This window comes from Mauremys reevesii, linkage group 7 (genome assembly GCF_016161935.1).
Source record: "Mauremys reevesii isolate NIE-2019 linkage group 7, ASM1616193v1, whole genome shotgun sequence".
Lineage (NCBI taxonomy): Eukaryota > Metazoa > Chordata > Testudines > Geoemydidae > Mauremys > Mauremys reevesii.
In genome coordinates this window covers 112,279,199-112,303,597 of record NC_052629.1, presented here as the reverse complement: position 1 = coordinate 112,303,597, position 24,399 = coordinate 112,279,199, and the positions used below count along the sequence as shown (strand labels likewise).

Sequence of the window (24,399 nt, the reverse complement as noted above, 5' to 3'; positions counted from 1 at the left end):
ACTTAATGCTTTTGATGGAATTTAGTAAAAACTGTGGTCTATTATTCTTCCACGGGAGAAGGGGGAGAGGTGTTCCTAACATTGTTAAATACCTGAAGCCATAGAATGGCTGGCCTCAAATATGTAGCTACTGCATAAATCCCCAGACCCACACAAAGGATGTTAAAACTTTACTGAACCTTTTACCTAACCCTGTTGTGTCTTATCTGATTACTGTACATCAACAGCAAAGGCAACATTCTGTCCATTTTCAATAGTATTGGACTTGATCCTTTGTGCTCGGCATTGCTTTCCTTTGTCTTACTGCTTGTTTAAAGCATCTGGTAATTGAACATAAACTCCTGCACTTGAGCATTCATGCTTGAACCTGAAACTACCTTGTCTTGACATTGGCTTTCATTAAACATCTAACAGACACCCTGGCATGCTCCAATGACAATACATGGTATAGGAAGTCAGCACATTGTGTGCTGAAATGGCCTTGGCCTATACAGCACTCTCCCTTCCAACTCAGAATAAAATCCTCTTCATTGCTTTCTCCCGCAGCCACTTCGGCCATTCTTTGCTAGAGCTACTCAGGCTCTCTAACTCAGGCATTGCCTCCAAGTCAGTTGCTAATATGTGGGTACCAAATGGTACCCAGGAGCTTGAAGAAAACTCCATGAGTTACCTGAGCAAAGACTCACTTTCTATCTTCCAGGTAAAGAGCCAGACCAGGTTTGTTCTCCCTCCATGAGCTAGCTTCTATTCTTATGTATGTAAAACATGGGCGGTAACCGTCCCACTCTGTTTGGCACTGGTGAGGTCTCAGCTGGAGTACAGTGTCCAGTCCACTCTAAGAAACGTATAAACTGAAGAGTGTTCAGAGGCAAAATACAAGCTGTCTAACTATACGGGTAATTAAGCACAGCAATAGGCTTCCAGGGAAAGCTGTGGAATCCCCCACACTGCCGGTCTTAAAGAACAGCTTAGACAAACACCTGTCAGGGATGGTCTAGGTATACTTGGTCCTGCCTCAGTGCAGGAGGCTGGACTTGATGACCTGTCAAGGTCTTTTCTGGCCCTACATTCTGTGATAATAGTCTAGTCTTCTGACGGCTATAGTACTTCGCTGTAAGTTTGAGTGGTGGGTTTAGCGTGTGGATGCTGGGTGGTGTTGATGGCATGTGATATGCAGAAGGTCAGGCTAGATGATCTCGTGGTCCTTTCTGGTCTTAAACTCTGACTCTATGAAGCTCTTTGGGGATCTGGGTCTGGGTCTTCCAATATGCTTATACAATGAGAAGCATAATGCTAATCTTCTGGAGATGTTAATAATAGTGGAGAGCAGAGCGAGACCCGGTGCCTTATGAACCCTGTCCATGCCATTCTTTACATCAGTCCAATGGGGCTTTATGATGAGAGCATGAGAGCTAGTGCAGCGGTTCTCAAACTGTGGGTCGGGTGATCCTGTTTTAATGGGGTTGCCAGGTCTGGTTAAGACTTGCTGGGGCCCGGGGCTGAAGCCGAAGCCTGAGCCCCAGCATCTAGGGCTGAAGCCCAAGCCCCACCTCCCAGGGCAAAGCCCAAGGGCTTCAGTCCTGGGTGGCGGGGCTCAGGTTATAGGCCCCCTTCCTTGGGATTAAGCTGTTGGGCTTCGGCTTTGCCCACCCCCGCCCAGGACAGTGGGGCTCGGGTGGGCTCAGGCTTCAGTCCCCGCTCCTGGGGTCGTGCAGTAATTTTTGTTATCCAAAGGGGGTCGCAGTACAATGAAGTTTGAGAACCCCTGATCTAGTGATTACAATATAGGACGGGGAGCCAAGGCTCCTGGGTTGTTTTTCTGTTGAGCACTTCCAGTGACTGGTATAACCCTGAGAGAGTCAGTTTGGCAAAAAATGTAAACATAGGGACTTGAAGCTAAGCACTTACATATGTATTTAGGCACCTAAATAAGCTGTCTGGTGCTCAGAGGTGCTAAATTAATGGAAATGGTAGGTGCCCATTGTTATGGTGATTTTTATTTGTACTATAGTAGTGCATAGGGACTCCAATCAAGATGGGGGACATTTGTACAATGCACCCCACATACAGAGGAGAGAGTCCCCACTCTGAAGAGTTTATAATCTAAATAGACAAGGGTGGGGGAAGGGAAAGTGCTATTATCCCCATTTTACAGATGTGGAATTGAGGCACAGAGAAACTGATTTGTCCAAGGTGTTGCAGAGAGTTTGTAACAAAGCCAGGAACTGAACCCCCAGCTCACGGGTCCCAGTCCAGTGTCTATATCACAGGGCTTGCCTTTTTCAGCCCAGTACCTTTGAAAATCAGGTCACTTGTTTAGATGACTAAATACATATTTCGATCCCTAACTTTAGAGACCCACATATGAAAACATTGGCCTTATGTCTCTTTGGGACCAATCATTTGAGATGCTCAGCTCCCACTGAATCACAACTCCTTTTGTTCGTCTCAAGTCCTGAGCATGTTGTAAACAGTATTCAGCCTTCTGGGGTTTAAAATACTCTTTCCCCCCACCTCATTCAGGACTTAGGAGGCTTCATCCTTTGTTTGCTACGTACTTTGATGTCTTTGAATGAAAGGCACTACAATTATTAACATTATAGCATTCCCGTCCCTGAGCACACAACATTGCCAGGTTGGAAATGAACACACTTGAAATGGGATCCTGTGTGGCGGTGCAATGCAGGGGATCAGCAAACCAGCCTAGCTCTAGTTAGAAATCACCAATTCATTTGAAGTCTTTTTGGTCACTAGGGATAAACTATTATCCACTGTGGTGTCGTTCATTACTCTGTTTTTGCTCACTCGTTTCGTTCAGAAGCTGACACTTTCACATCGGGCACCGACTTTAAAAAAATGCATCTGTCTCTGACTGTCTGCCTCTGATTTATTTATGTTGCTTATTGTGTCCCACAGCAGATTGTGTCCCACTGTGTCATGTACTCTAGATCAACATGACACAACACAGCACTGCGTGATCTACAACAAGCAAATATGGCAATGCGGAGCTGTTTATTCTAAACAAACAGTCCCTCCTAATGGACACAGAATCAATAAAAAAAAAATCAGGGCAAGCTGGTTTCTTTTCAAATTGGATAATTTGTTCCCCTCAGACAGTATCGGTGATACATACAGCTAGGCGGTTTGTAACTATAAAATGTGTTGCAACTTCCCGAAATGAGACATGAAAACCAAATAGTGCAAACAGCCAGAGAAGATTTTCTTCTGGTAGAATGCAAGTGACAAAAGCAACAGTTACAGCAGGCCCACTGATGACAAATGCTTCCCACATCTTCTCACTTTGAAGGTTAACAGGAATACTCTTGCTAAAAATATAGTGCAACATAAGCAAACTAAACTAAACTAATCAGAAATACAGCAGATTCTGGTAGCCTGCCATCAACAGTAAAATAAAGAGAAACAATGCAGATCAAAAGATAAGTCAGGAAAGCTTGAATTCTCTCTGAGCGTTCTTTTGTATGTATTATGGGCCAGATCCTTAGCTGGTGTTAATTGGCATAGTGGCACTGAAATCAAAGGAATAATGCTGATTTACAGTAGCTGAGGATTTGGCCCTGTAAGCATATTCTCTTCTCAAATGACCTAAGCTTTAATCAAAACACACTGGAAACTCAGCCAGTACATGATCTGTCAGATATTGTTGGCATGCAAAGAAAAATTGTATGTAAAATAAGAAAATGAAGTTTCCTTTACATGATAAGCACTAAACCTTTGGTCCTGAAAATTGCTGACTTGAGGGCAGCTTTCTTATTCTACTGAGCTTTCAGTGACACCTACAGGCAAGAGTGTTAACTACTCATCGACAGTGTTTGTAGCAATGAGTCAGATCAAACTGTAAATCTCATCATTTACTGCCTGTCCTCTCAATACTTATCTAGGAAAGCCTTTCTATTAATTATGGTTGAAAGCCATCCCTTGGCAATGGGAATTGAACTCTTTCATTGTACGCCAGGGCTGCATTTGGCCATACGTATATTAATCTACATTATATGCTTACATATATGCATACAAAACATGCTATTTCACTCAATTGCTCATTTTCTTAATCTGTCGTTAGTTCCTTTTCAAAACTGGAAAGTGGATTTTCTTTTTTTACCCATTTGGTGTTTGAAGAAGATAAAAACCTCTAGAGGAACGGAAGATAGCACTGGTAGTAGATAGTACAGATAGTAACTGGTTACAGATAGTAATTGGCTTAGTTTGCAGCAAAGGAAATTTAGGTTGGATATTAGGAAAGACTTTTGAACTATAAGGATATTTAATCTTCCAAGGGCAGTTACGGAATCCCCATCCTTTCAGGTTTTTAAGAACAGGTTAAAGAAATACCTGTCAGGGGTAATCTAGGTTTACTTGTTCTTGCCGCAGCACAGGGGGCTGGACTAGATGACCTCTTGAGGTCCCTTCCATCCCTACATTTCCTTGATTCTATAATTACCTTTTTCAATTTAATTTGCGGCTGTATTTCCAATAGTGTCCAGGCAGTAATTCTAGCTGAACTTTCTCAGAACTCCCATTAAACAATTTTGATTGCTCTTATTTTTGAAGCCAAAGTGCACAAGAGGGCTTCCAAAACCAAATGTTCACTTGAGTCGCAAATAAAAAAACCCTTTGTTTGACCATTTTTTAAAAACAATTAGCTGCCCTTGGAAGTCTTCCTCTGTGTAAAGGTTACTTAACAAAGATAGCTGAGGAAAATAATCTGTATTTAGGAGAACATCATGGTGGAAGAGCAAACCCAGCTCTGCTGTAGTATATAGGTGAATGGTTCGTTCGTCTTTCTTGCATAGTAACTAAGAGCAATAGAGAATGAATAATAAATAGTTATTTCCTGGCAAATTTTGACTAGCTCATAAAGATCCTTTTTGTAGCTAACTTTGAAATATGGAGGCGAACCAGAACAAGTTTGGTGTCATTGAAGCACTCTCTTCAAACTATGGTGCTTCAAACTATGGATTTTAACAATGCAAATAACTTTGATTACCATTTGGCCTCATATTGCCAAGGTTCGTCCACTTGACTGTCCTCAGCTGGCTTGTGCATAACACTTTTCATTTGCTGCTGCAGCTAGAACTATTAAATAGAACTTTTTCTTACTTTTCCAGTCCTTGAAAACAGATTGGTAAGCATTCTCCTCCCCAGAGTGATTTGTAAATTGCATCACAGAGGGCTCACATTCATGCTAAATATGACTAGGGTCAAAGTCTTGCCTGTATTCCACTCAGGTGTCATTTGTCATCAGGCTGTATCAGCCATTCAGTGAAAAACAGTATGTTAAAATATAACATCACTGTGCTTCTCAACACTAAGGGATTAGGAACCTGAGGCAAGGGCACCTGTAGCTCCTATCAATTTCCTCGGGGATTATGCTTAGCATCTCTGAAAGCGTGTGTGTGTGTATGTGTGTGTGGTGTGTGTCTCTGTGTCTGTGTGTGTGTTTCAGCAACCAGTCCATGCCCTTCCCTTCCCTTTTGTAGTGATGACCTCTTACATTTTTGCACGATGTCACAGGGAAGTACAGACTAGACTCAGCAAAAACTAGCCACTAATATTTGTTTAGGGCACAATCCTGCAAGATAAATTATAGGACTCTAGTGGAAGCTGAAGGTGATCAGGACAAAAGCTGTGGGGGGGGGGGGTGGGGAGGGATTTTTCAGTTTGTTAGCAATTCCAAAAAGTAAAAAAAAAAATCATTTCAGATCCACTGAAATATTTTGTTTTGAAAAAAAAACATTTTATTTTGATTTTGAGCATTTTAAACCTTTTGATTCTTTTTAAATAAAATTACTGGAAATTTGGGAAAAAAATCTGAACTGAAAAATCTAAACATTTTATCTTGAAAATGTAGAAACTGGCCATTTCAACATATTTGGAAAATTTTATTGACTTTTTTCCAAAATAAAAAAAATTGAGCTAAATCAACATAAATTCAAGAAATATCTTGGTGTCACCAAATCAGTAGTTTTTAACCTAAGGAAAATGGTTAGTGCAAAAAAATTTGCCCAACTCTGCTCATAAACTTGTAGGAGACACTCATTTCTTCTCAGGATCACACACTTAAACATTTTATAGGGTTTTTGGAGAGGGCTGAGGGAGTTCCTGTCCAAATAATTACTGTAATCCTGCTAGGATTTTATGGTAGCATTAATGATGTGTTAGGACATCTAAAGCCTTTGATAGGTGAGTTTTTTATTATTATGCTTTGAAATTATTCGGGGAATGAGTGGACAGAAATGGTAAATTAAGATTTCCTTTGAAATGCTAAGTGCCCTCAATTTCCATTAACTTTACTTCACAGGATCAGGCCCACAGGGAATTTTACATGAGTGTAGCAACACCAGTGAAACCCTCACTGGTACAAACCTTAGGGTAACATGCTGGACTGGTTTAAGAGTAACTTGTCTTAATCAAGTGTGTCTTAATCTATTCCAGGGGTTGGGGGTGGAAACCAATGTACTCAATCTTTTAGACTCTGAACCTCTAGCTAAAATATAACATTTATAATGAAACACAATAGTCAGTACAGATGTTGTAGGCCTACTTATGGTAATACTGTACCTGAGTTGGGAGGTACAATACTGCAGGGCCGGCTCCAGATTTTTTGTCACCGCAAGCGGCGAAGCGAAAAAACCAAAAGATAAAGCTGATCGGCAGCACTTCGGCAGCAGCTCAAAGAGGAAGAGAGGGACTGAGGGACCCGCTGCCAAATTGCCGCTGAAGACCCAGACTTGCCGCCCCTTTCCATTGGCCGCCCCAAGCACCTGCTTCCTTCGCTGGTGCCTGGAGCCGGCCCTGCCATACTGTATTTCCTTACCTGTTCTGCTAATTTTCCTGCTATACATTATGGAAATCTGTATTACCCAAATCTTCTATTCCTTGTATTTATGTAGTTAGTGAACCAACAACAGTCCAGCTTCATTCTAAAGTCCATATGGTTTGAAAGCATGATCCAAACCCTAACAAAGTCAGTGGGACTCTTTCTCTTGACTTCAGTGGAGTTTGAATCAAGCCCTAAATGCTCAGATTTTAAACATTTACCTTTAGATTAGATACATCATGTAGGAGATACCTACACGATAATTTTATCAGCCTCCTGTGGGAGGCCAACCCAGTTATCTCCGCAATCTGCCAAGCTACTGTGCTCTTAAACCCTGCCAAATTGGGCTCCTCAGGTGAGTTAGGTGGCCAGATGCCTATCTTCCCCAGCTTGTGAATCACTTTGGGGCGTAGGCAGGAGATGAGCACCCAGACGCCCACAGTAAGGCAGCAGTGTGCATGCTCAGAGACAGAAGCAAAAACTTAGGTGCCAAGTGAGTTTAGGCGCCTACAGGGTTTCAATGGACGTTTTATGCATCCTAGTGGTCCCCAAAACTGGGACTTGGATGCCTAAAATAGACAGGTGCATAACTCCTTTTGTACATTTAGGGCCTTGTCCCTTGGCCTTGTCTTTTAACAAGTTGTAAAATGTTCAGCAGTGTTTATGCATAACGTTTGTGTCAATGCCATCATGAGAAATACTCCTTAATATCATTAAATTAATGAATTAGTCTTCGTCAGTCAGGTATATGGTGGAATATTTGCTTTGTTGTATCTCTGGGAATGTCACTAGGATCCTGCTGTCTAAGTATTGAAACATCTGATATCTCAAGACAGAATGAGAAATTCTTCATAAAGAGCTGTTTGGGAGGAAGGGTCACTGCTATTTTAGAAATGAAATAATTCTTTTGGCTTCAAAGGCATGTAAATCAAGGGGTGGGTGGGGGAGGAGAGAGGTGGTTGAGAGAAAGTATCTGTTGAGAGCTACAATATAAGCTTAGAAATTTTAATAATGGTAAAATTCATCCTTGTGCAGGGAGCCAGCATAAGGCTTATGCATCACTTAAAATCTCCCATTTAAGAGGAATGTGGTGCGTAGGCCTCGTGTGGGCCCTCTTCAAAACAGAATTTCACCCAAAAGGAACGGACTTAAGAGCATCAGAATTGGGAAGATGGTAAACAGGTGTACCAAACAAACACAGTCTGCGATAAAAGCCACTGATAAGCAGGGGCGGCTCTAGACATTTCGCCGCCCCAAGCACGGCGGCATGCCGCAGGGGGGCGCTCTGCTGGTCGCCGGTCCCGCGGCTCCGGTGGACCTCCCGCAGGCGTGCCTGAGGAGGGTCCGCTGGTCCCGCGGCTCCACCGAACCGTGGGACCAGCGGACCCTCGGCAGGTACGCCTGTGGGAGGTCCACCGGAGCCCTGGCTGCCGCCCTCCTGGCGACCGGCAGAGTGCCCCCCGTGCAGGGTCGCCCAGAGGGGGGGGCAAGAGGGGCAATTTGCCCCGGGCCCCACAGGGGCCCCCACGAGAGTTTTTCGGGGCCCCTGGAGCGGGGTCCTTCACTTGCTCCAGGGGGCCCAGAAAACTCTTGAAGGGCCAGGCCCAGGAGCTTCTTCCGCTCCCGGTCTTCGCCGGCGGGGGGTCCTTCCGCTCCGGGGCGGAAGGACCCCCTGCCGGTGAATTACCGCCGAAGCGGGACCCGCCACCGAAGTTCAGCTCGGTCTTCGGCAGTAATTCGGCGGCGGGGGGCCCTTCCGTTCCAGGACCCGCCAGCGAAGTGCCCCGAAGACCCGCGGCGAGGACCCCCTGCCGCCGAATTACCGCCAAAGACCGAGCTGCACTTCGGCGGCGGGTCCCGCTTTGGGACTGGCGGCGGGGGCCGCCGCGGGTCTTCAGGGCACTTCGGCGGCGGGTCCCGGAACGGAAGGGCCCCTCGCCGCCGAAGACCCCAGGCCCCCAGAATCCTCTGGGCGGCCCTGCCCCCATGGCATGCCGCCCCAAGCACGCGCTTGGCGTGCTGGAGCCGCCCCTGCGGATAAGGGAGGTTCTGACTGTCTTTAGTTTGATTTTAGTATGTTCTTGCTTCACTTTGATTGCTGCTGCTTTAGCATTCTGTATGATTCAGATAAGAAGTGCACATTAGTCCATGAAGGAATGGTATCGAGGTAGTGCTCAGTTTGCAGAATACCCACAACATTTTTTGATAACACTAGTGAACCAATACATTGGCTGATAAACCTTGCAGCATGTATTCCCAGATAAAAAGAGGGTGATAAACTGACAAGGGGAGGATAGACAGGTTCTGATAAAATATTCTCTAATCTTTGGCCCCTTCCCTACATTGGAACCAGACCTTTCAAATTTGATTTCCCTTCTCCCCACCCCCTCTCCACATCTGGCCATTACCATTTTATTTTCATACACCTCTCCTTACACTTCCAGGCTGAAAGATTTGCAGGTGGTATTTTCAACTCAGCTGAAAACAGAGGACTCAAGGGCCTGTTTTTACAAAATTCCCCGCCCAGTTTTACAAACTTAATAGTTCAATTGTTCCTTTAAGCATCCTCCTAACTCTTAAGTTCTTGTCTTAATTGAACCTCTTAACCTTTTAAAAGTTCACCCACCAGTAAAGAGGTTGCAACAAGCCGCCTAGTGTTGTAATCAATTCTTGAAATCTATGTATTTCTAAAGGAGAAGGGATTCATTCTTCTCTTGTGTGTTCTCTGTTTGTTATTTACAGATCCAACACGGGTTGTGGTGCCACCTTCCAGCACGGATGTCACTGTTGGAGAAAGTATTGTCCTGCCTTGCCAGGTATCTCATGATCACTCGCTAGATATTATGTTTACTTGGTCATTTAATGGACACCTGATAGACTTTGAGAAAGACGGGGATCACTTTGAAAGAGTTGGAGGGGTAAGTATTAACAACCCCCAAAAGCCATTCACATGTTATACTGAGACACAGAAATGACTGCAGATAACTGAGAAAAGGACTGTCTACCCAGAACCAGATTTAAAGAGAAAGAGAAAGTATACCCCTGCTAATAGTGAGAACTTTATCTTGTGTTTTACTGACTACTAAGCAAAGCATTAAATAGGTACTGTATCCTAGTTCTGTAGTAATTCATATAGCCCAATATGAATGAGATTTCTCAAGGTCTATTTTTCTGTGGATTCGTGGGGAACATATTTTATGCCAATAAATCCCACTAATGCTAAAGAGACCTACAATACATTGGCAATTCCCTTTGCGTAGAACAGATTTCTTAATCTGCCCCAGGATGGATACATTCCGTAATGTTCTCCTCCTTGCTGAAGCAGCAAAATATAAATTGAATGTAATTGTTAAATTCTGTATTCACTTTAAAAATGGAAGGAATTTGGGGAACATGCTTTTCTGGAGCTCTGTAACCTGTTTGATTAGTCTTTGTCATTTTGTCAGCATGTTTCTATGCCCTCATAAATCAATGTGTACTCACTTTACATCTTCAAAATAAGTATTCCCCCCCCCTTCCCGCAAACTACATAATCTGCATAGTATTATGGACAGTGTTGCCTCTGGGATCAGGTTTTCTTTCAATGTTTTACCATCTGATTTTTCTGTCTGTGTGATGTGGCTGGCTGGTATTAACGCCACTTAATACTTTTTTGTTTATCTGAAATCTAAACTGTGGCACCAGATAATGCAAATATTTTCAATGACCAAAGAATATGCTACTCATAGGTTGGAAAGATGGTGCCCATGAAAATACTGTATGGAGTAAAAGAGCAGGTTTGACAAGGGTTGTAACCATTTTGGTCACATTCAAAATGTAAAATCGCTCATTACAGAATAGACTATTATTATTGGATTAGGAAAGCATCCATAAAAATTCCCTCTGCCTTGCGAGTTACATTATTTCATTTCAAATTCACTTAACTAGCGACCCCACACCTTTCACCTCTAGGTCACTAGTTCAAATGCAGCAGCTCCCAAAGTTGTTACTGTCTGATCACTGCCTAGCAGCCTGTGTGAAATGTGTCCACGTTCTTCTAGAGTTGTTTGGAGCACATCAGAAAACAACTGCCAAATTCAGCACTAATTAACACTTTTGCTAGCAGCCTCCATGGAGAGTCTACGAGCTAGATGGACATGAGGCATGAACCACCCTCTCCCATCTGCTGAATGAGGCATGGTAAATTGGTGTGACAGTGTGGGGAAGTTTGCCCGACTGCTACCTGTGCCAAACCTCTTCTGTCTGTCAGTAGAGGTCTCCACGGCTGTGAATCTAGTACCCTTTGTGGCCATTAAACTCACTGAAAAGACCTCCATGCCTCAACCTTATCGTTTTCTTTTGTTTTTAAAACAAAAGATGTTGGGCCCATTCCTGGTCCCATTGAAATCAATGGGAATTTTTGCATTTAGTTGAATGGGATCAAGATTTGGCCATTTTTTATAGTATTAATGGGTCATATTGTCTTTTCTCTTCAAGGATTCACTGCATGGCAGCAGGAAGAGCACCATGAGGCAGCAAATCTTTCTGCGTGGTACCTTGTCTGTGACAGTATGTTTGAGATTTGACTTAATAGATGTAGGTTGGTATTTTCAAAGGAACCTAAAGGAATTAATGCATCCAAATCTCACAGAAATTCAGTGGAAGTTGAGTGCTGTTTATGGATGGGCCCTTCTGAAGATCCCAGCTGCAGTGAATATACCAATTGTCAAAGCCACTAAGTTGCAGTCATTTCTCAAAGTCTAAGGCCTTAAATATACCTTTGCAATCAAGGTCCTCTGTATGAAGATGACAATCTCATGGTGCTTTTGGTGTTCCTGCAGTGTTCACAAGCAGGTTTCCTCATGGGGCCTGTGGGAAAGAAAAATGCCATACTACTTCAGTACAAAGTCCTAGAGATGTCTTTGAAAAGAAGACAAGGGAGCAAATCGGGAATAGAATCTATTTCATTAATCACATCAGTACTTGGCCTCTCTACTGAGATTATTGACATAGGTATCTCATTTGAAAGGGGATTTAGTAATGTGAAACCACATCCAATAAGAATGAGATCTCATTACAGATGGACTCATGAACAGCCATCCTGAGGTAATAACTTTCACTACCAACAGTAGTCAGGATCGAACTGTTGACCTAGAGGTGAAAAAAAAGCCCCTGAGTCATCCAATGCACCTTAACATCTAAGTTCTTAACAGTCACTTGAGGCAATCCAAGGCACTATTGTCAGTAGTTTGAAATATGAATAATACACTCGCTGGTTTAATGTGTTTTCACCTGTAATTGTTTTTAATTTTCACACTTTTTTGTAATACCAACCATCTCTGGGAGTCTTACACATTGGATGCTATAAAATGTGTGTGATTAAGTCAGGGCCATCTCTAGGGAAGTGCGGGGCCTGAGGCAGAAGTGACGAATTCGTCACTTTCGGGACTGAACCATCACTTCCGGGACTGACCGCAATGGCCAATTACAACGGCCCACAGGGTTCCCCAAAGCATGAGGCCTGGAGCAGTCACCCCGATTGGCCATATGCAAGGGACAGCTCTGGATTAAGTCATTATAAAGGAGGTTGAAAATAGGAATAACAGATCCATGAGTCTCTCCCCACAACCAACCAAACTTTTGGATGTTATTATTCTGATTGAAAAAAATTGATAACACAGATGAAAAGTTTTGACCCATTAAATTTTCAAAGCGGTAGACCACAGGTTGAGTTGTTATGTGTGACTTCTTTTGAGGTCACTTGGGCCCACAGGACTAAAATCCCTTGCAGTTCACTGAAAATATAAGGTTTAGGTTCACTTGTGTTTCATTTAAATAAAAAGTTTGAAAACTGGGTTGGGTGAAGGTACAGTGCAGTATTTCATACACAGACAAAGTCCATGTATCTGATCATATTACATGCTTATATCCCCAACTGTGGTAGAAAAGATAAAATATGATGTGTGCTTAAAAAAAACAATGTGTCAAACAAAAGCATTAGCTGTCACATACTCAGAGCATGGATGGAAAGTTTGCTTTCATTTGGAAATTCTATGCTATTTTTCACATTTCCAATTTCATCTAGTTGTACCCACTCCATTTTGTGCGGGTCTGTTGAGGGTTTAATCTCTAACCTAGTTGCAACAGAAAAAAATATTTCATTTCATTCTTTTCCCTTGTCTGCTTGCATTCAATGTAGCTAGCAGAAAAGATGGAAGAAACCAAATATGTATTCACTAGAAGTAGTGGAGGGAGAGAAAAAGGTTTTCACATGTGGCTTTCATGGACATTTCACAAAGTTAGAGCCTTTTCTAGACTTTACACAGAGTGATGGTCTCCATTTACATTTGTCAGGTGTGAAATTTAGTGCTGCAGGGAAAAGCAAATGCAATTTATGAGTCTTTTGTTATCATTTTGAGGGTGGGGGCGAACAAAATTAATTTGAAGATGCATCATATCACTCAAAGATCTGCACTCTAGGGTACACAGCAACAGAGACAGCTGTTTCTAGTGATTGCACTTGATAGGGCTACAAAACTAAAATTGCAAACTTTATTAATATTCTTCACTGAAGATGCCATAATTACAATCTTACACTGAGATTTCTAATGTACTGAAAGAATTGTGTCTGGTGAAGAGTATAGAAATACTGAGATACATATACACCTATAAACATAATTAGTTCTATTCAACTGTTAATCAGACATGCATTAGTGTTGTTCCACTCTAGGTGAAGCAAGATTTCCTTAGAGAGTGCTGTTCTCATGATCTTTAATATGTGAATTGTGGGCAATCAAAATGCTGGCTGTAAGACAAGGCTGTCAAACTATTGCAGATGCCTCATAATTTAGGCTGGTTTTCACCTATGAAATGACTGTAGGCAGAACATAGATATCTGAATACCAATTAAGTCTATAAATTGGACGGCTGGAGAGATAAATAAGGAATCATAGAGAACCTGCGTCACATAAGTTTTGTCACATCATTTTAATGGTAAACTGTCTAACTGACCCAAACCCGACTCCCCCATCCCTTGTAGAAACTATAAATTTAGAAATGCTACTGCTCTTATCTTCAAGGCAGGTTCACATATTTATAATAGGCCACACAGCTTCCATTACTAATGTTTTCATCAGCCGGTGTAAAATAAATCCATTAGTCACAGTGTCCTTCATGTGGTAATGATGTTTAGAGCTCATTAAAAAGTAATTGTAACCACTTTTCCCTACTTTATCAGCAGGATTCAGCTGGTGATTTGATGATCAGAAGCATCCAGCTGAAGCATGCTGGGAAATATATCTGCATGGTGCAAACAACTGTGGACAAGCTATCGGCTACTGCAGACCTGATTGTAAGAGGTATTTGAATTTTGTTGCTGTTGTAAAACTACTTTTTGCACTATCTGCTGTTCTCGGTAATACAATACATGGTCTCAGAGAAATTCATTAAAATCCCAACACCTTATCATTATTGTAAGAAATAAGCTCCAAGATACCACACAGTACATTTTCCAAACACTGCACACAGAAATCCTTGTATGTGTGTTTATATATCCATCACAAAACTTTCATAACTTGCAGAAACAAGATTGTATATTGTTACTTCTGCAACTGAAATACTGTAATGGTAATTCAATAAATTTGTTGCTGTCAATACTGCATTGTTTCTCCAGATTAATCATGATCTAGTAAAACCACCATCATGGTTAACTTTGAGATAAAATCCTTAGTGTGCTTAGATGATCTGTAAATGTGGCCTTCAATTTGAATGTATTAAATCTCCATTCTGGGTCACTATCATGAATATAGCCTGTATTCAGTGTGTAGTTGCTGTGTCGGAAAAAATAATTGTTAGTTTCAACCAAACCAGTCCCTAAACATGCCCATTCTGTTCATGCCAGGTGCTGAGAAATCTCAGTTCCTACCAATTGCAGAAGAAGTTGAGGATGCTCAGTACCTCAGAGGAATGGACACTGTTCCAAAACCCAGACCTGCAACTTGCTCTAGTTGCATTTGTTAGGTTGCCTCAGCAAAGCAGTTATGAATGGGATGGGAATTGAGATCAAATTGGACTCTGACCCCGCTTAAGATGTCCCTCTGGGTCAAGGTAAAGGCAGGTACATTTTGGGCAGTGTGAGGAGAAGCTTGCATTCTTATCTGCCAATGGAAGACTTCAGTTTTTATTGCTGTCTACCCAATGTATTCCTCAAACTTTCATTTCACTCCAAAAGGGAAAAGAGAAAACTATGTAGCAAGGGCTAAATCTTGCACCCCTCATCTCATGAACAGCCATCCTGAGGTAATAATTTTCACTACCAACAGTAGTCAGGATCGAACTGTTGACCTAGAGGTGAAAAGAGCCGTGGCAGTTTTGTAATAGTAAAACATAAAAGATTAGGCCAGAAACCTACCATCACAAATGTACCCCTGTGTATAGATGGGAATTCCTGAAATCAGCATCCTATTTTATGAGTTTAAATATGTTTACTACTTTAGGAGGTGAATGCTGAAGTTCTTTAACCACAGGCAAACCGTCAGAGTCTAGCAGAGAGGAAATTATTATTGTCCATTAAAAAGACAATCATTGTTTGTCACTCCTTCCCTTGTAGGCTAAAAGACATTGTTGTTCTGAATGTATACTCCATTTAATGAGGATGATGCTCAGATCGGCACTTAAATGTCAATAAATTAAACTACTAAGTATTTAAATTAGTAGTATGTGAAGTTTGTAAGTGATATTGCATACTTCATTTTATAGGAAATAACATTAAATTCTGCTAGGAATTTGTCAAGGCCATTCTTAGAAGAAAACATATTCTAAAAAGCCCAGTGAACACAATGAATGATTTAGGTCTTTTGTTCCTAAACTCTGAATTTCTCTTTATTTAATTAGCAAAATAGTTGAGAAAAGCTACACCTATGGGAGGAATGACTGTAACATTCATGTTTTCTCCTCATGAATCTATCAACACATGCTGATGACAGCTGTTGATGAAATGGCATGTGCCAGATCATCAAATCATTGTTTGTGAGGGCATGTGTGGAGCAAAAACTCATTAGTTGTTATATTCAACATTCCCTGTCCAATAAGGAAAGCTGCTACCCCGTAACCCCAGAGAGCTCAGCTACTACAGTTACATTGCTGTTGCATATTTTTTGTCCTTATTCTTTCAGATAAATATTTTTGCATAAACATTTCAAAACAGTCCGCTGATGAGAACATGAGTTAGGTAACTTCCCGTAAACCAGCTCTGTAATCAGTCAACAAGAACATGATTCTTACAAGAAAATGACCACAATGATATCAGAAATAGTGACCTTGCCACCACAAAAAACACCAGTCTGAAACTTTTCCGACAAGACGGTTGTCCCATGGCGACTATGCACACTCTTGTTCATTCTGCCACCTCAATTGAAAAGCAGTGCCATTTTTGTTGCTGTTTGTACCGATCTTACCAAAATAAAGAAATCATTCAAACATAAGTGGAGGGGAAAAAAGGGGCCAGGGAAACTGTGGGAACTTTCTGTGTCAGGATGGGTGAGGAAACAGAAAACAGGTAACTTATTGATAAGGGTTTATGCATGCCACAAAGGCAAATAAATGTATTGTCAAAACATTAGGGTGTGCGACCAGGAGCCATAGCTCCCGAGCTTCACTTTTGGTTCTGCCACTGACCCTTATGAGTAGTCATTTATGTCCTCAGCTTCCAAGTTACACATCACACCTGACGCATCGAGGTACAACCCCTCTGCATGTTGGGGTGCTGCCTCTCTCCTGGTACATGTTGGTTCAAACAAACCAGTCTATCCATCATATTATCCTTTTGACCCTGTCTTTTAGGATGGGTCAGCCTGTTCCTCATTATCTCTGTGGAATGTTTTTGTACCAGACTGTTCTGGTGCCATCCTGGCACATGTTTATCCTATTAGTACTTGATACCCTTTAGATATGTGTTTAAGTCCAATTAGCAGCCTTCTTCTTGCCAACTTTTGTGAGCAGGGCCTGCCTCTGGCTCACAGCTTAACTTTGCTTTATGTTAGGCAAGTCTTGACCATTACTTTAGTGCAGGCCTTATACCGGGCCTCTGATACCAAGGTTTTGTGTTTCAGGGCCTCAGCTTACTACATTCCCCCACTTTTTTGTCTTTTTATGGGGAGGATGTTTACCCATCTTCCCAGAAAACCATAATCATGGACTCCAGATAACCCAGTGGGCTAAACACTGTTATGCGGTTACCTCATTTTACCATCCATACACTCATGCCCCACCTGTCTTTTTAGTCTGCACATTCCCTCATACGACTAATAGACAGATTTTATTATCCAATTATTTTTTAGTGCCTTATGGTGGAACTTGGAATGTTAGTCCTGGGACCATGACTGAGAAATGTAGTATTGATTGAGTGTCAGAGGCACTCCCAAATAATTAATATATGTGAATAATATGGATATGGTGTATATATTTGTAGAATATATGCTTATATATGTATAGTATGTATGTGTACATATGACACCGCCTTATATCCAAGCATAACCATGTTTTTCCAGTCTGGTGTTGTACTCTGGCCCTTTTACTTTGATGACACAGATAGAAATACAATTGTAGTTATCACCTGTATCATCATTAGTAATAAGCTGAGTGTTTTGAAATAGTGGGATAGGCATTGTTAGTGTGTTCCACAGTATTATGTATATAAGTAAAACAGAAATTTGGAGTAGTGACACTACAAATGAGGCCTTTAACTATAAATGTCTTGTAATTAATTACTACCCAGTACTGTTCATTCATGTTATAGGTCACCCTTATTGTTGGTTATCACCCTCTGGTAAGCTTTGCTGGGCAGGAAACAGGAATGGCTAGCTTTTTTCTTCCTTGGATTGCATTGCCCCGTGATACACCAGTAATTGATGTAGATCCAGCTGTTTTTAAGGGTGTTGTTTTCCAGATAACCTACTGAATGGACCGTAACCAATTTATCAAATATTGCTGTGTCAGGACGTAGTATTGGTATCCAGACACTAAGCAAGATTGTTTTGAATAACATGTGCCTCAGTTAGGATGCAGTGTCAGTAATCCAAATTATGATGGGTACTAACAGGGAATTTGTTTACCCAATTTGTAGCAACTATGTAACTTAATTTCTTTACCAATTTGTTTTGTCCTTGCCTTCATGTTTGCTGCCATTCATTTGTTGGTTTTTACCTGTGTGTTGGTTAAGCAGTTTAGCAAAGTTATGCACATTGTAAATGTTGTATGGAAATACAGCAGTACAATGATAATATAGTAGTACAGCAATAATACAGTTGTTTTTACACAGTAACCAAGTTGAAATTAAATGACAGTTTATCCTGCTCCAGCTAGTGGTTTTTAGCTGATTGTTAACTTAATTGTCCATATGTGGTAGATAGAGGTGTATTTGACCAGTCTCTTATTTATAAAGCACTTCATTGTTCTTTTCTTGATGCTTGGGGGTTTCTTCACTGTATTCTGATATTTTCTGGTGTCTGTGGTCTGTGGGATGCAACTTAAACAACTTTTGTTAGTTAACATAGTAAAGTTTTTTTTGTTTTCCTTTTTTGTTTTTGTTTTCAGAAACCCAAACTTAATACAAAATTTAACTAAGTTTCTTTACAATGTAATAGGGACAATGTAATAGGGACCAAGTCTTTTATAACACACGCTATACTTTTGCAATTATTGTATAGACATTCATTTTTATTTGAGGTGCATTACTAATATTTTATACTAAATGTAATGCTTAACTGCTAAAATAAATGCTCACAATCTTCTGTGCAAAGGCGTATTGCTTTTTTTTCCTGATGAACACTCTGTTTTAGCAAAAGAGTCAATAGCATAATTTTTACCAAGCTTTTTAGAGTTAATTTGCTTGTGATACCAATTTCACTCTTAACTGTTTAGAAGCACAATCTTTAACAACCACTGCTTCCCATTAACATAACATAATAAAAGAAAAGTGTATAAATTTAACCCAACTATAAAATTAAACCAAAATACATTTTAAATACAGGTCCATGCAAATACTTTGACAATATTAAACTTTCATGATGCTTTGTTCTGTTTAGGAGCCAAAGGTGAAAACCTATTGAAAACGTGGAAACCTGTTGAAATTGTTTGGTTTGCTTTATGCCTAAATTGATATTTTTAAACATTTTTGCTATCACATTCTTATAACTATATTTAAAAGTGCAAACAAGTTTATAAAAACCCAAACAAGAAATTTACATTTTGTTAATGTTATCTTTACCTTAATGTTGAGGTTTCCCCTGACATTTTTCCTTTGAATAACAAATAAAAAAAACCTTAAAAAACAAAACAAAACCGTGACTAATAAAAGAGAATTATTTTTGTTTGCAATCGCATTATTTGTTGAGACAGAAACATATGTACACATATTTGTAACTGAAACCTTTTTGAACTTTGCACAAAAAAATTGGTGTTAGTAATATTATGATTATACCCCATCCATGATCTTAAAATAGTGTGGTACCACATATACATATATTTTTAAAAGGGTATAAAATTGACTTTTGTTGCAACAAAATAAAAATAATAAAAAATAGTCACGTGACACACACAACATACAACACAGGACAACACACATGACATACAGGACAAACTTACAATTAAAAACAAATGGCGCCAGAATTATATTAATAAGTATACCAAATAAGGCAAACAAAAATAAAAATGGTTAAACATTTGAATAAACAAGTTATTACATTATTTAAAACTTTTAACAAAAATTGATAAAAATATATATTAATATTTGCCAAATGTATTGTATTAATTTGGTAACAAGGAATTTTGCATTACTTTGTATTTAACATTATTTTAAAACTGTGCTATATGGAAATAAGAAAAGCCCATGTTTCAAATATTAGTGAGTGATTAGGATTAGAAGCAGAGTGCTTGGCAACCATATCTTCAAGAAAGTTAGGAATAATTCCAGCTGTTGCATTCCTGAAGGGTTAAAATAATTAATTTACTGGATTTATTTGAAGTAAAGTTTTTACCTTGTTTTCTTTTCGTTTCTTGTTTTGTTCTGTTTTCAGTTGCTTTATCTTTTGGAGGTTTCTGTAAAAACTATAACTTTTAACACAAAGAGTCAAAGTGAGGAGAGGCGGGAAAAAGGGGTGTGGGAGGTTGAAAAGCTACCTAGGAAGGTAGTGAGATTTGAGCCAAGGAAGATTAACTCTTAAGGTACAGGCAGTAGCAGCAAGTTTAGCAAACTGATAAAGGATATAAAAGAAAACATGCTGGTATGTAAAAATATTTGAGAAAAGAAGTTATATTTTTAGCTGAGTGCGGAGTGTGGTTCCGTGGGTCAAAGCAGTTGGGAAACCGCACCCTGGATTTTAACCCTGGCTCTGAGATGAGAGTGGGAATAATTGTCTGCTCTTGTGAAACCTGAATTTGTTCCCCCAGTGTCTGTTGCTTTTGTCTGCATGCCAAACAGATTGAAGGAGAGCCCTTTTCTTCCTGCAGTTAACTGTTTTTGGGTAACTCCATATGTTAATGCATCAATTCTAGGTGTTAACCTGCTCAATTTTAGTTTTTGACTTTGAAATTCCTTTTTATTCACTCCCCCACAATTCAGTCACAGTTCCTGTCTTGTAATGTGTCCTGTGAACTGTTCCACTTTTTCCTTCATTTGATTTACCAATTCAGTGAAAGTAATTTGTGCACTTACTTGTCCTCTTCTGACAGGCACCAGTCTAGGTCCTGGTTTAGGTTCTACCAGAACCTGGCTTTTATCATAAGTGGTTGCACTGCAGTGGACCCTGTTTCATCTTTTAATTTTACTAGGGCACCTTTTTCCACTTCTGTCCCCATTCTTCAGGCACAGGAGAGCTACCTGAAGCCTGCTGTTTGCCACCAATATTAATAATAGGAGACGGCACATGGGTTTTTTGGTAGGTTCCTTGCAGCTGTTTCCAATGTTTTATTCTGTTCCTGGTTGTCTCTGGGCTGCTTGCCACCCTGCAAGGGAGGTGGGAGCATTCCAGGTCTGTGTAGCATCTTTTGATTCTTTTAACTCTTTCTTTGTTACTGTTACTTGCCCCACCAATTTTGTGGCGTGCTGTTTTAACCACTTAACAGCCATGGTTATAGTTTGCAATAGTCTACATTTCAAGGCTACTGTCTCTGCTCTAGCCTTACAAATTACATTACATGTTTCTTCCCCATTATATTTTTTAAACTCTGTGGGGATTTGCAGGGAGGGGTTAAGGGGATTCCCTAGCTCGTGGTTTTCTGTCATGTTAGATCGTGATTCCTACAGCGGACAGCTCGTTTACTCACCAAATCAGCCGTTGGGGTCACGCATGTTTTCAGACATCTGTTCTGTTCAGTGATGATAACAGTCGGCTACGTGCGTGTGCTCCCTCTGTGTGCTGCCCCAGCTCTGCGCAGATAGCTGACACAACAGACCCCGAGAGAACCGCCAATGACCACAGACTCTGATAAGGTAGGAAGTCACACACCCAGGTTTATTGCCAAACAAAATACAGTCTGTAGCTCCCCGGATCAGATGTCTATAATTCTGCTAGTAAGTATGTGCTCCCTGACAATGGACGGGCTCAGTCAGTGGCGGGATTTACCACTGCCCCCTAGGTCAGACAAAGACATCCACTCAGGGATCCATTCTTATACACAGGTACAAGCAAGTTACACATCACTCCTGACACACTGAGGTACAACCCCTCTGCGTGTTGGGGTGCTGCCTCTCTCCTGGTACATGTTGGTTCAAACAAACAAGTCTATCCATCATATTATCCTTTTGGCCCTGTCTTTTAGGATGGGTCAGCCTGTTCCTCATTATCTCTGTGGAATGTGTTCATACTGGACTGTTCTGGTGCCATCCTGGCACATGTTTATCCTATTAGTACTTGATACCCTTTAGATATGTGTATAAGTCCAATTAGCAGCCTTCTTCTTGCCAACATTTGTGAGCAGGGCCTGCCTCTGGCTCACAGCTTAACTTTCCTTTATGTTAGCAAAGTCTTGGCCATTACTTTAGTTCAGGCCTCAGGCCTCATACCGGGCCTCTGATACCAAGGTTTTGTGTTTCAGGACCTCATCTTACTACAATAGGTAGAGCAAAGGAGCAGGAAGCTGGACCGAGGTATGAAAATAGGAATTGGGAGCAGAGGAAGATCTGGGATAAGGAGGACAGGAACTAGGTAGGGTACAAAGTGGCAGCCAGCCAGGGATTCACCTAGTTGCTCAGATAACTTCCTGGGCCTCCTGATGGCTTAAGTTGTGCATCTGAGCCAATCTGTGGGGCCAGACATCTCCCCCAATCAGGATATTTTGTGGGCGGATCCCAGAGTGAGCTAAAGCTCTGCTAGTCCTCTTCTTCAGTTCCAGCGAGCTGCCAGGTGGCCACTGCAGTCCGAGCACTACCTGGGGACCTGTAGGCCCATGTTCATGACCTGCAAGACCTTATGCTGTTAAAGATCCATATGTCTTCCAGAAGAGGAGAGCCATCCTTTGCAAGGTTATGGTCTATGGTCTCATAACAGAGGAGCAGCAGGAGGGTCACGGCTCTGTTATTTTCTGCCTTTCCATACTCATGCTGGAGAGGCTACCTCCCAAAACGACAGCACCCCTGCCTGGGCAAGAATGCTGACTCTTTCAAGACCTCCTTGAATGCTCACATGTTCCGTGCTTTGTCTAGATGAGTTTCATTCTCACTACACTGTAGAGTGACCAGACAGCAAGTGTTAAAAAGCGGGACCAGGTGGGGGGTAATAGGTGCCTATATAAGACAAAGCCCCAAATATTGGGACTGTCCCTATAAAATCGGGACAAGGTCACCCTACTACACTGACATTTTGTTCATATTTTTTGCCTTTGCATAATAGGCAGAATGACACCACGCAGACACCCTCCTATACCTCCCAAAAATAAAAATAAAATATAAAAACCCATAACAAACAAATAAAACAAAAAACACCAAACCAGAGTTTGAGCCCAAAAAGGAGGTGAGCCAGAGACTCCATAAAGTCTACTAAGGACTTATAGCTACCAAGTTTCAAGCAAGACACTCAGGTATTGTGATCATGGGTGAGAGTATAAAATCATAAAATAGATTTTTCTGTTCTTCTCCCTCCCCCTTTACTGGGGCACACAAAAATTGTTCCTGTGTAGAGACCCACTAAGATACTGTAGGGATAGGCATGGAGAAAGAGGATACATCCCATAAAAGTGTGTTGTTAAATGTAAAGAAAAAAGTTTTAATAAATGTACAATATAGCCATTCAAATTAGGTTAAATTAATAACACAGATTAGATATGCTGTGTTATTCACATCTAGAATTCAAATAAATTAGGTACCTTATGTCAGAGAATACAAAACAAGAAAAACTGACAAGATAATACTGAACAAGCATACCTGAGGCATTGTATAAATAACAAATAAGCCACCCATCACAGGCTTAGCATTCCACTCATTCTGAAGCTATGTAATGATAGTGTCTCTTGACTGTGCATGCTAGCAGCTAAAACAGGCACACATTGCTGAAGTGAGGGTGGATCAGTATCTTAATTTCATTTTCTCTTCTCTCCCTTTTCCAGCTGTGTCATTAGTTTTCAGTAAATTTAATTAGTACAACACTGAAGAACTTCTAAAATGTTATCAAACTATCTTGTCTAAGGAGAACTGTACTCTCCCAGAGTCTTGGAAGTAAAAAGTATCACAGCAGTTGCTTCAAAGTTTGTGTTATTGGGGAGGGTTTGTTGTCTAATTTGTAAGACACTTGACCAGGCTGGTTGCAAAAGAAGCAAGTCTTACAGCAGGTAATCTAAAGTGATATTATATTGGGTATTTGAATAAGGTACTAGGTGAGAGGCCTGTTGGTCTAAATAATCTAGATTTAAAAGCTGGAAAATCTTGTAAATCAATTTCTGCCAAATTTTGCAAAAAATACTTTTGATTTTTTTTCCTTTGGAATTTTGAAATTTGAAACACATCCACCAATATTACAGTCGGCAAAAATGAGGGGATGAGAGGGAAGAGGATTGTGAAAATGTTGGGGTTTTTTTTCCTTATTTTAGAATTTTGAAATGTCATTGAATTTTTAAAAATTTCAACCAGCTCTAGTAAAGCCTTCTCTTAACCAGGTTTTAAATAGGTCTTTATCTGTATCATACTCCTGCCTTTCTTCTTTATAGAAGGAAATCAGAAGTTTGAAGTCTTTGTCCTTTCCTGTGCACTTACACTTTAGACCTATCCAAATCATGGCTTGAGTTTGCAGGAAAGTCGTCCGTTTTATCACCAGAGGAAACCCAGTTGGCTATCAAGCAAAGATTTTCCAACTTCAGTAGTTAGTAAAGAGGAAGAGTCTGACTTCTTGGAATTAGGAGAACAAACTTTTGTGTTTCTTCTTTTGGATATTTGGCACTATAGGTTAATTCTTTTCAGGCCATTGCTATTGAATGCTCTCTGATAATAGCTGTTTCGCACAGAGGTCTGTACAAATTCTAAACTAATTGCATTGGATTATTACTACAGTAAAGTGACTGAACGAGATATACTATCGCTTTAAAGCCCTGATTCTGCA

The 24,399-nt window shown here is 40.7% G+C and overlaps 1 protein-coding gene across 19 annotated transcripts in view; it reads left to right on the top strand.

Annotated features, from left to right (window-relative positions):
* Positions 1-24,399, top strand: part of CNTN4 (contactin 4) — a 760,740-nt gene that overhangs the window by 710,710 nt on the left and 25,631 nt on the right. For 15 of the 19 annotated variants that reach the window (XM_039547154.1, XM_039547144.1, XM_039547143.1 and 12 more), the window contains 3 exons: positions 9,578-9,753; positions 11,312-11,410; positions 14,055-14,172. In XM_039547154.1, the coding sequence (XP_039403088.1) occupies positions 9,578-9,753; positions 11,312-11,410; positions 14,055-14,172 (393 nt within the window). Of the gene's footprint in view, positions 1-9,577; positions 9,754-11,311; positions 11,411-14,051; positions 14,173-24,399 lie in introns of all 19 variants that reach the window. The other 4 variants (XM_039547156.1, XM_039547160.1, XM_039547158.1 and 1 more) reach the window with 3 other exon arrangements.